The sequence below is a fragment of the Artemia franciscana genome, chromosome 2 (assembly GCF_032884065.1).
Source record: "Artemia franciscana chromosome 2, ASM3288406v1, whole genome shotgun sequence".
Classification (NCBI taxonomy): domain Eukaryota; kingdom Metazoa; phylum Arthropoda; class Branchiopoda; order Anostraca; family Artemiidae; genus Artemia; species Artemia franciscana.
In genome coordinates, this window is record NC_088864.1 from 62,727,915 (window position 1) to 62,740,417 (window position 12,503).

The following is a 12,503-nucleotide window of genomic DNA, read 5'->3' on the forward strand; positions in this document are numbered from 1 at the left end:
AAGTTGACTCAGGGAGTTAGCTGACATATCAAGAATGTACATATCAAGTTTGTGGATGACATTGCTCGAAAAGTGTAGAAGAAATATTAAGAGCATTGCAATGGAAATTCTCAAAGACGTTGCAAGTGAAGTAGCCCAGTCAAAAATGAAAGTGAACTCCCATAAACATTATATTATGAACTTTAGTTTTCTTAAATCAAAGTCATCATTTATAACCCCAATACCTAATAATTATAACAAAAAATAAACTCTTAGGGGTCATACTGACCAGCGATTTGAAATGGGATGCCCACATTTGCTCTATTGTTAAACAGGCTAGTACGTCTCTGTACTATATATATAGTATATATATAGTATATATAGACCGCCTTCAAGCAGAACGTCAAATAAAAGAAGCCAAGAAGTCAAAGAAGAAAAGCTGAGCTGGACAGAAGGGAACAGCAAAAACGGCAGTTTCAGATGAAACTGCCAAAGCCTATCCCGTCGGGAGGAACGGCAAGGCAGGCATCACTTCACACATTTGGAGTTGATTTTTCTGGTTTCAGTGTGTTATAAAGAGCCAATACGGACATTTTACTTGATTGATACATTATTGCTTGATTGATAAATATTTACTTGATATGATTATACGAAATATATAGTCGAAGAGGATTACGAAAATGATGGTCTGTCTTGCCTCCTCTGTTGGTCCGTCTTGCCCAACCCATCAGATAAGATGGACCTTTTGACCTTTCTTCCGAAATCTGCGTTTTCTCAGAATATATATATATATATATATATATATATATATATATATATATATATATATATATATATATATATATATATATATTTCTATATATATATATATATATATATATATATTTCTATATATATATATATATATATATATATATATATATATATATATATATATATATATATATATATATATATATATATATATATATATATATATATATATACTAGCTGTTGGGGTGGCGCTTCGCGCCACCCCAACACCTAGTTGGTGGGGGCGCTTCGCGCCCCCCCCAAGCCCCCCCGCGCGCGTAAGTCGTTACGCGCCATAATAGTTACGCGCCATTGTAGTTGTGTCCCTATGTCCCACCTGTGAATATAGATAGATATATATATATGGTTTTAACTACGTAAAACTTGCGAATATACAACATTCTTTGCTGTCCCATTGTCTTTGCATATAAATAGATTGTCAGGTTTACCGACTCTTGAACATGCAACATATAATGGTCCATGGGAAAACAATCTATATTCAGATCTATACCTCATGATTCTAATGATTGCCCTTGAGCTTTGTTGATGGTGATTGCTAATCGACCATTCCCTGTCCCGGTGTCCCGGTCGTCATTTACATCCCCCTGTTTCCCCCGGTGTCCCCGTTGTAGTTGTGTCCCTGTGTCCCGGTCGTCATTTATATTCCCTGTGTCCCGGGTCCCGGTCGTCATTTGTATCCCGGTGTCCCGGTCTGTATATACATTCGTTTTTTAGTTTTGTTTTTCTCCTTTATTTTTTTCCTTTTTTTTTCTTTTTTAGCTTATTTAGATTTTTAGATTTTTTAGTTTTTTTATTAGTTTTTAGTTTTTTTTTCTTTTTAGTTTTTTTGTCCCGGTCGTCATTTATATCCCCCTGTTTCCCCCGGTGTCCCCGTTGTAGTTGTGTCCCTGTGTCCCGGTCGTCATTTATATTCCCTGTGTCCCGGTCGTCATTTATATTCCCTGTGTCCCGGTCGTCATTTGTATCCCGGTGTACCGGAGTTGTGTCCCTGTGTCCCGGTCGTCATTTATATTCCCTGTGTCCCGGGTCCCGGTCGTCATTTGTATCCCGGTGTCCCGGTCTGTATATACATTCGTTTTTTAGTTTTGTTTTTCTCCTTTATTTTTTTCCTTTTTTTTTTTCTTTTTTAGCTTATTTAGATTTTTAGATTTTTTAGTTTTTTTATTAGTTTTTTGTTTTTTTTTCTTTTTAGTTTTTTTGTCCCGGTCGTCATTTATATCCCCCTGTTTCCCCCGGGTCGTCATTTATACTCCCTGTGTCCCGGTGCTTTGTTGATTGCTAATCGAACATTCCTTTTGTCCTGGTCGCTTTCTCTTTGAGTGTCGTCATTTATTTTTTTCTTTTTTAGTTCTTTTAGTTTTTACCTTTTTTAGTTTTTTTTAGTTTTTAGTTTTTTTAGTTTTTTACCTTTTTTTAGTTTTTTTAGTTTTTTTTAGTTTTTTAGCTTTTTTATTTTTTTTATTAGTTTTTAGTTTTTTTGTAGTTTTTGCCTTTTTTTTAGTTTTTTTAGTTTTTTAGCTTTTTTATTAGTTTTTAGTTTTTTTTGTAGTTTTTGCCTTTTTTTAGTTTTTTTAGTTTTTTAGCTTTTTTATTTTTTTTATTAGTTTTTAGTTTTTTTTGTAGTTTTTGCCTTTTTTTTCTCTTTGAGTGTCGTCATTTATTAGTTTTTTCCTTTTTTTTTAGTTTTTTATTGGTTTTTACCTTTATTTTAGCTTATTTTTCAGTTTTTTCCTTTTTTTTAGTTTTTTTTATTTTTTATTTTTTTTAGTTTTTTACCTTTTTTTAGTTTTTTTAGTTTTTTAGCTTTTTTACTTTTTTTATTAGTTTTTAGTTTTTTTTGTAGTTTTTGCCTTTTTTTAGTTTTTTCAGTTTTTTTTTTAGTTTTTTATTGGTTTTTACCTTTATAGTTTTTTTAGTTTTTTAGCTTTTTTATTTTTTTTATTAGTTTTTAGTTTTTTTTGTAGTTTTTGCCTTTTTTTAGTTTTTTCAGTTTTGACGTCACCTGATCCAGTTTTTTCAGGTGACGTCACCTGACACATCCATCCATCCATCCACAGACAACTTATTTTTATATATATAGATATTTTTTTATTAGTTTTTAGTTTTTTTTGTAGTTTTTGCCTTTTTTTTCTCTTTGAGTGTCGTCATTTATTAGTTTTTTCCTTTTTTTTTTTAGTTTTTTATTGGTTTTTACCTTTATTTTAGCTTATTTTTCAGTTTTTTCCTTTTTTTTAGTTTTTTTTATTTTTTATTTTTTTTAGTTTTTTACCTTTTTTTAGTTTTTTTAGTTTTTTAGCTTTTTTACTTTTTTTATTAGTTTTTAGTTTTTTTTGTAGTTTTTGCCTTTTTTTAGTTTTTTCAGTTTTTTTTTTAGTTTTTTATTGGTTTTTACCTTTATAGTTTTTTTAGTTTTTTAGCTTTTTTATTTTTTTTATTAGTTTTTAGTTTTTTTGTAGTTTTTGCCTTTTTTTAGTTTTTTCAGTTTTGACGTCACCTGATCCAGTTTTTTCAGGTGACGTCACCTGACACATCCATCCATCCATCCACAGACAACTTATTTTTATATATATAGATATATATATATATATATATATATATTATATATATATATATATAAAACGGTTTAAATTTTTTTTTGGAATTTTGTATTTTTTCCAGAAGAAAGATCACGTATGCGTGTTTATTTGTTTTTTCCCCCGGGGTGGTTGTATCGACCCAGGGGTCCTAGAATGTCACAAGAGGACTTATTCGAGCGGAAATTAAAATGTCTAGTCCCACGCTCACTTTTTCCCAAAGTCACCGGATCAAAATTTTGAGATAGCCATTTTGTTCAACATAGTCGAAAAATCTAATAACTATGCCTTTGAGGACGACTCAACCCCCCACAGTCCCTGGAGAAAGGGCTGCAATCGAAGAACTTTGCCCATTGTTTACACATAGTATTGGTTATTGGAAAGTGTGGAGACATATTCAAGGGCTATTTTTCTGGTGGGGTGGGGGGAGAGGGTTACATGGGAGAACCTTTCCATGGGGGAAGAGAATTTCCATGAACGGAGCGCTGGATTTTCCAGCATTATTAAAAGACTATCAGAAATTAAATAAAAAAACATGTTTCTTTAACAGAAAGTAAGGAGCAACATTAAGGCTTAAAACGAACAGAAATTATTACCAATATGAGTAGGTTAGCCCTTTCGTCAATATTTCGATCTTTCCGCTAAAATATTTTTTGGAAATTTCAAAAGAGCTATTTAATCTAATTAAGCGGCTTTGGGATTCAGGGGGCATTCATAAAGAATTGAAACAAAATTTGAACTTTAGTGTAAAGAGCGAATATTGACAAGGAGACAAACTTCCTCATGTTACGTATGTGAGGGAGTTTCTTCCCCTCGTCAGTGCCTCGCTCATTACGCTAAAGTTAAAATTTTGTTAAATAATGGCTGATATAAACAATACTTTGTTTGTGTTATCTTTCGCCAATCTTAGCATTTAATATTATCTTAATCAAATTCTTAACTATAATCTTTATCAAACAGTTCGTGGTAACGAACTGGCTCAATAGAAGGAGCAATCCGGCTCAATAGTAACCAAAACTCTAATAATGGAATTTTGATACCAATAGTTACATCAAAAGAATTGCATTTTAATGCTGATTTTAAATATATAAGTTTCATCAAGTTTAGTTTTACCCATCGAAAGTTACGAGCCAGAAACAATTTGTCTTATTTTAGAAAATAGGGGGAAACACCCCTTAAAAGTGATAGAATCTTAACAAAAATTACACCATCAGATTCAGCAGTATTTTTTGTTTTGTTTTTAGGGGTCTTCGTGTCGAACCAGTGGTCCTAGAATACTGTGAGAGGGCTCATTCCGACGGAAACTAAAAGTTCTAGTGCTCTTTTTAAATGACTAAAAAATCCAAAGGCACCTAGGCCCCCTCCCACGCTCATTTTTTCCCAAAGTCACAGGATGAAAATTCTGAAATAGCCATTTTATTCAGCATTGTCGGAAAACCTAATAACTATGTCTTTGGGGACGACTTACTCTCCCACAGTCCCCGTGGGAGGGGCTGAAAGTTTCAAACTTTGACCAGTGTTTATCTATAGTAATGGTTATTGGAAGTGTATAGACGTTTTCAAGGGAATTTTTTTGGTTGGGAAGAGGGGTTGAGGGGAGAGGGATATGTGCAGGGATTTTTCCATGGAGGAATTTGTCATGGGGGAAGAAAATTTCTATGAAGGGGGCGCAGGATTTAAAAAAAACTGAAAAACCTCCTCATACACGTAGTAAAAACATACGAATATAGAAGTTCGTTATGTAAGTTAACTCATAAGCTACGTATATTTTTACTAATAAAAACGTTCGTAAAAAAAAATTAAAGTTCTAATTGCTTTTTAAGCAACGAAAAAATTTGAGGGTAAATAGGCCTCCTCTGCCGCTCCTTTTTTCTCAAAATTGTCCGATCAAAACTATGAGAAAGCCATTTAGACAAAAAATAAATTAATATACAAATTTCGTTTCAATTGTTCATGTGCGGAGAGCCAAATTCAAAACATGCATTAATTCAAAAACATTCAGAAATTAAATAAAAAAAAACTAGTTTTTTTAACTGAAAGTAAGGAGCGATATTAAAACTTAAAACGAACATGAATTACTCCACATATGAAAGGGGCTGTTCCCTCCTCATCGCCCCGCTCTTTACGCTAATGTTTTTTACTGTTTTAAAAAGCAGAGTTGAGAGTCAGAGTTAAACTTTAGCGTTAAGAGAGGGGCGTTGAGGAGGGAACGGCCCCTTTCATATACGGAGTAATTTCTGTTCGTTTAATTTCTGAACATTTTTGAATTAATGTATGTTTTGATTTTGGCTTTCCTTACATGAATAATTAAAAAGAAATTTGCATATTAATTAATTTTTTTGCTAAATGGCTTTCTCATAATTTTGATTGGACGATTTTGAGAAAAAAATAGCGGGGGAGTAGGCCTAGTTACCCTTCAATTTCTGGGTTATTTAAAAAGGCAACTAGAACTTTTAATTTTTTAAGAACGTTACTATTAGTAAAAATATACGTAACTTACGAATTAACCTACGTAACGAACTTCTATATTCGTATGTTTTTATTACGTATGAGGGGGTTCACCACCTTGTCAATACCTCGCTCTTTACACTAAAGCATAAATTTTGTCCCAATTCCTTAAGAATCACCCCTGAATCACAAAGACCATAGAATATATAGTTGAAATTAATAAAAGCACTTTAGCGTAAAGAGCAGGGTATTAGGAGGAGGTGAACCCCTCATATGCGTAATAATTTCTGTTCATTTTAAGTTTTAATGCTGCTCCTTACTTTCAGTTGAAAAAACTTTTTCAGATTTATTTTGTCATTGTTTTTTACAAAAATGCTAAAACATTCTGCATCCCCTTCATGGAAATTTTATTCCCTCATGAAAAATTTTTCCATAGAAAGTTCCCCTCACACAACCCCTCCCCTCAATCCCCCTCCAACCAAAAAATCCCCTGAAAGCGTCAGTATACTTCCCAATAACCATTACTATATATAAACACTTGTCAAAGCTTATAACGTGCAGCCCCTACCACGGAGACTGTGAGGGAGTAAATTGTCCCCAAAGATCTAGTTATTAGTTTCTCGACTATTCTGAATAAAATAGCTATCTCAGAATTTTGATCTGGTGACGTTGGGAAAAAACTGGGCGTGGGAGGGGGCCTAGGTGACCTCCAATTTTTGGTCACTTAAAAAGCGCACTAGAACTTTTAATTTCCGTTAGAATGAGCCCTCTCGCGACATTCTAGGACCACTTGGTCGATACGATCACCCCTGGGAAAAAAAAACAAATAAACACGCATCCGTGATCTGTCAAGTGGCAAAAAATTCGAAATTCCACATTTTTGTACATAGGAGCTTGACACTTCCACTGTGGGGTTGTCTGATACGCTGAATCTGATGGTGTAATTGTTAAGATTATATGACTTTTAAGGGGTGTTTCCCCCTATTTTCAAAAATAGGACAAATTTTCTCAGGCTCGTTGCTTTTGATGGGTAAGTCTAAACTTGATCGAACTTATATATTTAAAATCAGCATTAAAATGCGATTCTTTTGATGTAACTATTGAAATTTGATAAAAATTCTATTTTATAGAGTTTCGGTTACTATTGAGCCGGGTCGCTCCTTACTACAGTTCGTTACCATGAACTGTTTGATATTTCGGCTGGCAACTCACTAAAATTATTTAATTATCTAATTAAAACAAAGCCTTTGAAATTAGATTCTTAGAAACCTTAGAAATGTCTTACAAGAAAATTTTTAAACAAAATTAAAATGAAATGTAATCCAAAGAAAAAAAAATCGATATCGAGTTTGAGAGCCATAAAACTTTAAACTACTTTTAGCCTTATGTTAGATAATTTCTAGCTAGTAAATATTTTTTTTTCGGTTTCTCTTGGAGTTGATAGCTCTGGATTGAATGGGATATTTAATTGAGTTGGTGAAATCATGTGCTACCCCGCGCCTAACTTGTCTTTTTTGGGGATTATTAAGGAGAGCGACTTGATTTTTTAAAATTTTGTTTATATTTTTTTTTTGTGTTGGTACTTTTTTCTCCCCTGATATTTCCCGGCCATGGAGCCTTATGAGGGAGATTGTCTTGAAGTAGTTTTTATTATGGAATTTATTTTTAAGTAAAGGACTCAGAACTCAGAACCTTAAGCCAAAAGAAAGTTTGGATTCCATTTAGATTTGGGATTCCTTAAGCGCTTCAAGATTGCTAAATAAATAAAGAAAAAATAATTCTAGGTGATCGTAAGTCACACTAGGGTCACTCGAGGGGTAAAGATTCAAATCTGCTTGCTGTAACATCTTCTCCTTCTTGCCTGTACTCTCTTATATCTCCCCTCTTTGGAGAACCAATCTTGTCACCCTTAAGGAAAGGAGAACACAAATTTCCTTGTGTTTTGCCAAAAACGCCCTCCATAATTCCCGGAAAAGTTGTCTTTTCCCTAGTGAATCCCTCCACCTCCTCGACCTTGCCTACCTATTTCTGCTTCAGAGGAGATGATCATTCTCACCCCAGTAAAGTTTTTCTCTGACAGATACAGAGGAACTCTTGCTTTGTGCATACTTACTCTCTTAAATAAGTGAGTCTCCCATCCTTTTTTACTTTACAATTGTTTTATCTTTATTTTACAAATCTTGAGCTTTCTTTTTATGGTTTTTCTTTACGAAATTGTGTTTTGCAGGCTGTAGTCACAAGACTGACTTTTCCTTGCGTTTCTATTTGGTTTATTCTCTTTTAATTCCCCGGGTTTTAATTAGTTTTTTTTTTACTTTACAATTGTTTTATCTTTATTTTACATTCTTGAGCTTTCTTTTTATAGTTTTGCTTTACGAAATTGTGTTTTGCAGGCTCTAGTCACAAGACTGACTTTTCCTTGCGTTTCTATTTGGTTTATTCTCTTCTGCGAGTTTTAATTAGTTTTTTTTTACTTTACAATTGTTTTATCTTTATTTTACCAATCTTGAGCTTTCTTTTTATAGTTTTTCTTTACGAAATCGTGTTTTGCAGATTCTAGTCACAAGACTGACTTTTCCTTGCTTTTCTATTTGGTTTATTCTCTTTTAATTCCGCGAGTTTTAATTAGTTTTTTTTCTTTACAATTGTTTTATCTTTATTTTGCAAATCTTGAGCTTTGTTTTTATGGTTTTTCATTACAAAATTGTGTTTTGCTGGCTCTAGTCACAAGACTGACTTTTCCTTGCGTTTTTATTTGGTTTATTCTCTTTTAATTCTGCGAGTTTTAATTATTTTAAGCATTTTTTACAACCTTTTTGATATTTTGATAGTTTTACAGACTGTTATACTTGCTTTTTTTGTCTATGCTTTTTTATTCTAAAGTGTGAACTCGGCCCATTTGGGCCTGTAATAAACTTTCTCCCAAATAAAAAATGTCTCATATTACTTGTACTTGCGGCAGGATCAGGTGTTTCCCACCTCACCTGACATCTGACACTCAGGTATTTCAGATATTTTCCCTTCGAGAACTGAAAACCATCGAGGTAAACATAGTTAGTATACTGGACACATTTTGCGATTTTGGATTCCGATTGGTTTTTCCTAGGACTAGTAATTAGTATTTAAAGAACTATCAGGCTATATACCTTATGATCTCCCATACTTGTCTTTTTTCCTATCATGTTATACCGAAAATCTCCACTAAGTAGTTCTCTAGCTTTTCTGTTCATTAGCACTCGATCACACCATGCTGGGCACCTTGTTGGTAGGTACCGGACGACATCAGATTCTTCTTGACAAGGATAGCTAGGAGGAAAATTCACTTCTAGTTCATAAAGCCAATCTTTGAATGGTCGCAGCTCAGCATCATGTTTTAGCAGCTGAAATAAATGCCAAAAACAATCTAAATCTCTGCATTTCTAAATTAGCACTAAAATAATTATTTTCTGACAAATAACTATTTTTCATATTCTATAATATTCGATATTATATAATATACGATTTTATAATATCTAATTAGTCAATTAGCCTTAAAATAATTAGTACTAAAGATTAGCCAACCTCTAAATGATTCCAGTTCACAATCATCCTTAACACTCAAGTCTAAATTTCCCTATATCCGGCCCGTAGAATTCTGTTTGCAAAATATAATAGGAATGCTAACCGTCAATAATTCTTACCTTTAACCTTAGCTATTATGCTTTTCTAAAGGCACCTAAGTCTTCAAAGACCCAATCACAACTTTATCGTGCTACTGCAAGCATATTTTCTCCCTCGGGTCGCAGGAGTATGTCAAGAGAGTAAACATCTGACTGATATGGGCTGGGTAGGATGTTCTTGGGACAATCCCTTTTCATCGATCTCGTACGTTACCACTGGATGATTACTGACTTGGGAGTTCTAATGTTTCCATTCTCAAGGCATGGCCTAGATATTGTCATCAACACTGGCAAATTATATTTGCAATAAGACTCATTTTTCAGATCTTAAAATTTCAAATTCAGTTTTGTTCTGCATTCTTTCAAGCCCTGTATTTTCAAAGGCCAGATCCAACGCTCTTGTTTTCTATCAATTTGCCACGAATCAATGTCATGTCAGAATAGACAGAGTGTTACTATTGAAGAGTATAGTATACTGAGTATAGTTATTATAGTTATATATTATAGTATAGTTATATATATATATATTGAGTATAGTTGAGAAGAGTATATATTGAGTTATATTATTGAAGAGTATAGTATATTGAGTATAGCTATTATAGTTATATATTATAGTATAGTTATATATATATTGAGTATAGTTGAGAAGAGTATATATTGAGTTATACTATTGAAGAGTATAGTATATTGAGTATAGTATTATAGTTATATATTATAGTATAGTTATATATATATTGAGTATAGTTGAGAAGAGTATATATTGAGTTATACTATTGAAGAGTATAGTATATTGAGTATAGTTATTATAGTTATACATTATAGTATAGTTATATATATATATATATATATATATATATATATATATATATATTGAGTATAGTTGAGAAGAGTATATATTGAGTTATACTATTGAAGAGTATAGTATATAGTATATTGAAGAGTATATTACATCAAGTGAGCAGATATTTGATCGTCAAATGCTCTCATCCTGTTGAGAGCTCCACTTCTTTTATCTCTGCGGGTCGCTACTTTCTTCTGCATTGAGCCAGATTTTTTCAAATCAGGTATTTCAATTTGACTATTTTTTCCATTCGTCGTCACTGTACTAGCTCTGAAGTTCTGAGTTTAAGATCGCCATTCGTTTGGTTTTGGGCGCTAATTCTGAGTTCAAAGAATTTTGCTTCTGGGTCTATTTTGTCACAGAGTTTTTGGAGACATGTCTTGCAGTTCTGAGGATAGTAATGTCATATGTGGAATCAAGGTCATATAAGATTTTCATCTGAATTCAGACTCATAACTTGACTGGTTGCAGCTGTTAATGAGGTTAAGGTCCCCTGACAAATTAATGCTAGTACTAGCCAAAAAGTTTTGCTATTAATTGTTATCAACAATTTTGTACAAACACAACGATTAGTAAAAAAGTTACAAACAGTTTTTTTAAGGACATCAGAAAAAAAAGGCAAAGTATACGGCATTGGACTTTATAGTCCCTACCGGCGGTACTCATCCCCCTTTCTCGCCCCTTCACCCAGGAAGTGGAAGGGGGAGGGGTTCAACCATCCTGTGTTTTTACACACCCTTCCTATTTACCTTCCCCAGATTTCTCCAGATACCCATTTAGAACTGGGTCGTCTCTGGCTGAGCTTACAGATTCACGCCTCTGACCCCTATCCCAAACTTAATAATTGAGTACACTAGGACACCAGAAACTGGGTTTAATTTACAGGAGGATGAATTTCCTCCACAACTATGAGGATAGAGGCTTGGATAGCCCAAAGCTGACTTTCCTTCTTAGCATTTATTTACCCTAATGGGATACGTTTAATTAGTTGAAAAATGTAGACTGGACCAATCTTAGCTTCCAGACAACAGGTAGAAGGGAAAACATGAGTTGCATAATGAAAGGTATCGTTTGCCTTGTGAAGTCAATCTGTCACAAGACAACCCGACTTCATCTTAATTTCAATGTGAGAGCATTCAACTCAATTTCTAGATGCTTAAAATATTTGAATTGTAAAGCAGATCAAATAATAATGAATATGAAACACCAGTGATCAATCATAGAACTCGTTTTGGCTCCATCAAAAGAATGGTGGCCCTTTTGACTGAACATTATGCTGGTAAATGGTCTTTTTGGGTCTCCCTATCTCATTACAATCAAAAATTCTTGCAGTATTCTCGAGTATATTCAAAAGGTTGAGAACCAGCTAAAAGTGGTTGGTTTCAAATGCCAAACTGAAATCATCCCCGATTTTTTGAACACAAAAAAAGAGCACACACAAGACCATATACAATAATTCTTGTAGCAGGGGAAAAGGAGAAACAGTGTAACACTGTCTATATAATAAAAAAAAAAGATAGCAAATGGGTAGTGAAGATGTCACTGTATTAAGGGTAGAAGATGTCTCTATTTACAGAATTGGTTGGTGACCGAGTAAAATGGGAGAACATCCAAATAGTTTCTCAAAATTTTTTGACACGAATAGTATAAGTAAAGTGTTAAACAGAAATGGGAAGAATATTCTAAGGATATGTTAAACTGTGATAAGTAATAGCAGAAAATTACATAGAAAATACTTAAATTTTGTGACAATCGAAAGGAGATTTATTTGAGAAGAAGAGGTAGAGACAGCACTAAAAGGATTAGAAAGTAATAAGACCCCAAGTGCAGAAAACGCGTTAGATGAGTTTTTGAAATACGATGGATGTTAAGTTAGAGACAAGTTGCAGAAGATTGTTGATATTTTGAAAAAGATTAAGTTTTCCTAACGATTTTTTGTGTAGTCAGATTTCCTACCTCTAAAATACCGCTTCAGATTTCCTACTGCTAAAATCGATCAGAGATTGAATAAAAACAAGTTTTTTCAGCTGAAAGTAAGGAGCAATATTAAAACTTAAAACGAACAGAAAGCATTACGTATATGAATGAGGTTACCCCCCAGAGCCTCACTCTTTACGCTAAAATTCGAATTTTGTCACAGTTTTTTAAGAACGACTCCTGTAACACAATGGGCGTTTAGTTGGAACAATA

At 33.3% G+C, this 12,503-nt stretch overlaps 1 protein-coding gene across 2 annotated transcripts in view; it reads right to left on the reverse strand.

The window, feature by feature from the left end:
- The window catches only part of LOC136043909 (inositol polyphosphate-5-phosphatase A-like), a 69,883-nt gene that overhangs the window by 2,818 nt on the left and 54,562 nt on the right, over positions 1-12,503 (reverse strand). The window contains exon 8 of one of the 2 annotated variants that reach the window (XM_065728951.1): positions 8,960-9,190. In XM_065728951.1, the coding sequence (XP_065585023.1) occupies positions 8,960-9,190 (231 nt within the window). Of the gene's footprint in view, positions 1-8,959; positions 9,194-12,503 lie in introns of both variants that reach the window. The other variant, XM_065728950.1, reaches the window with a different exon arrangement.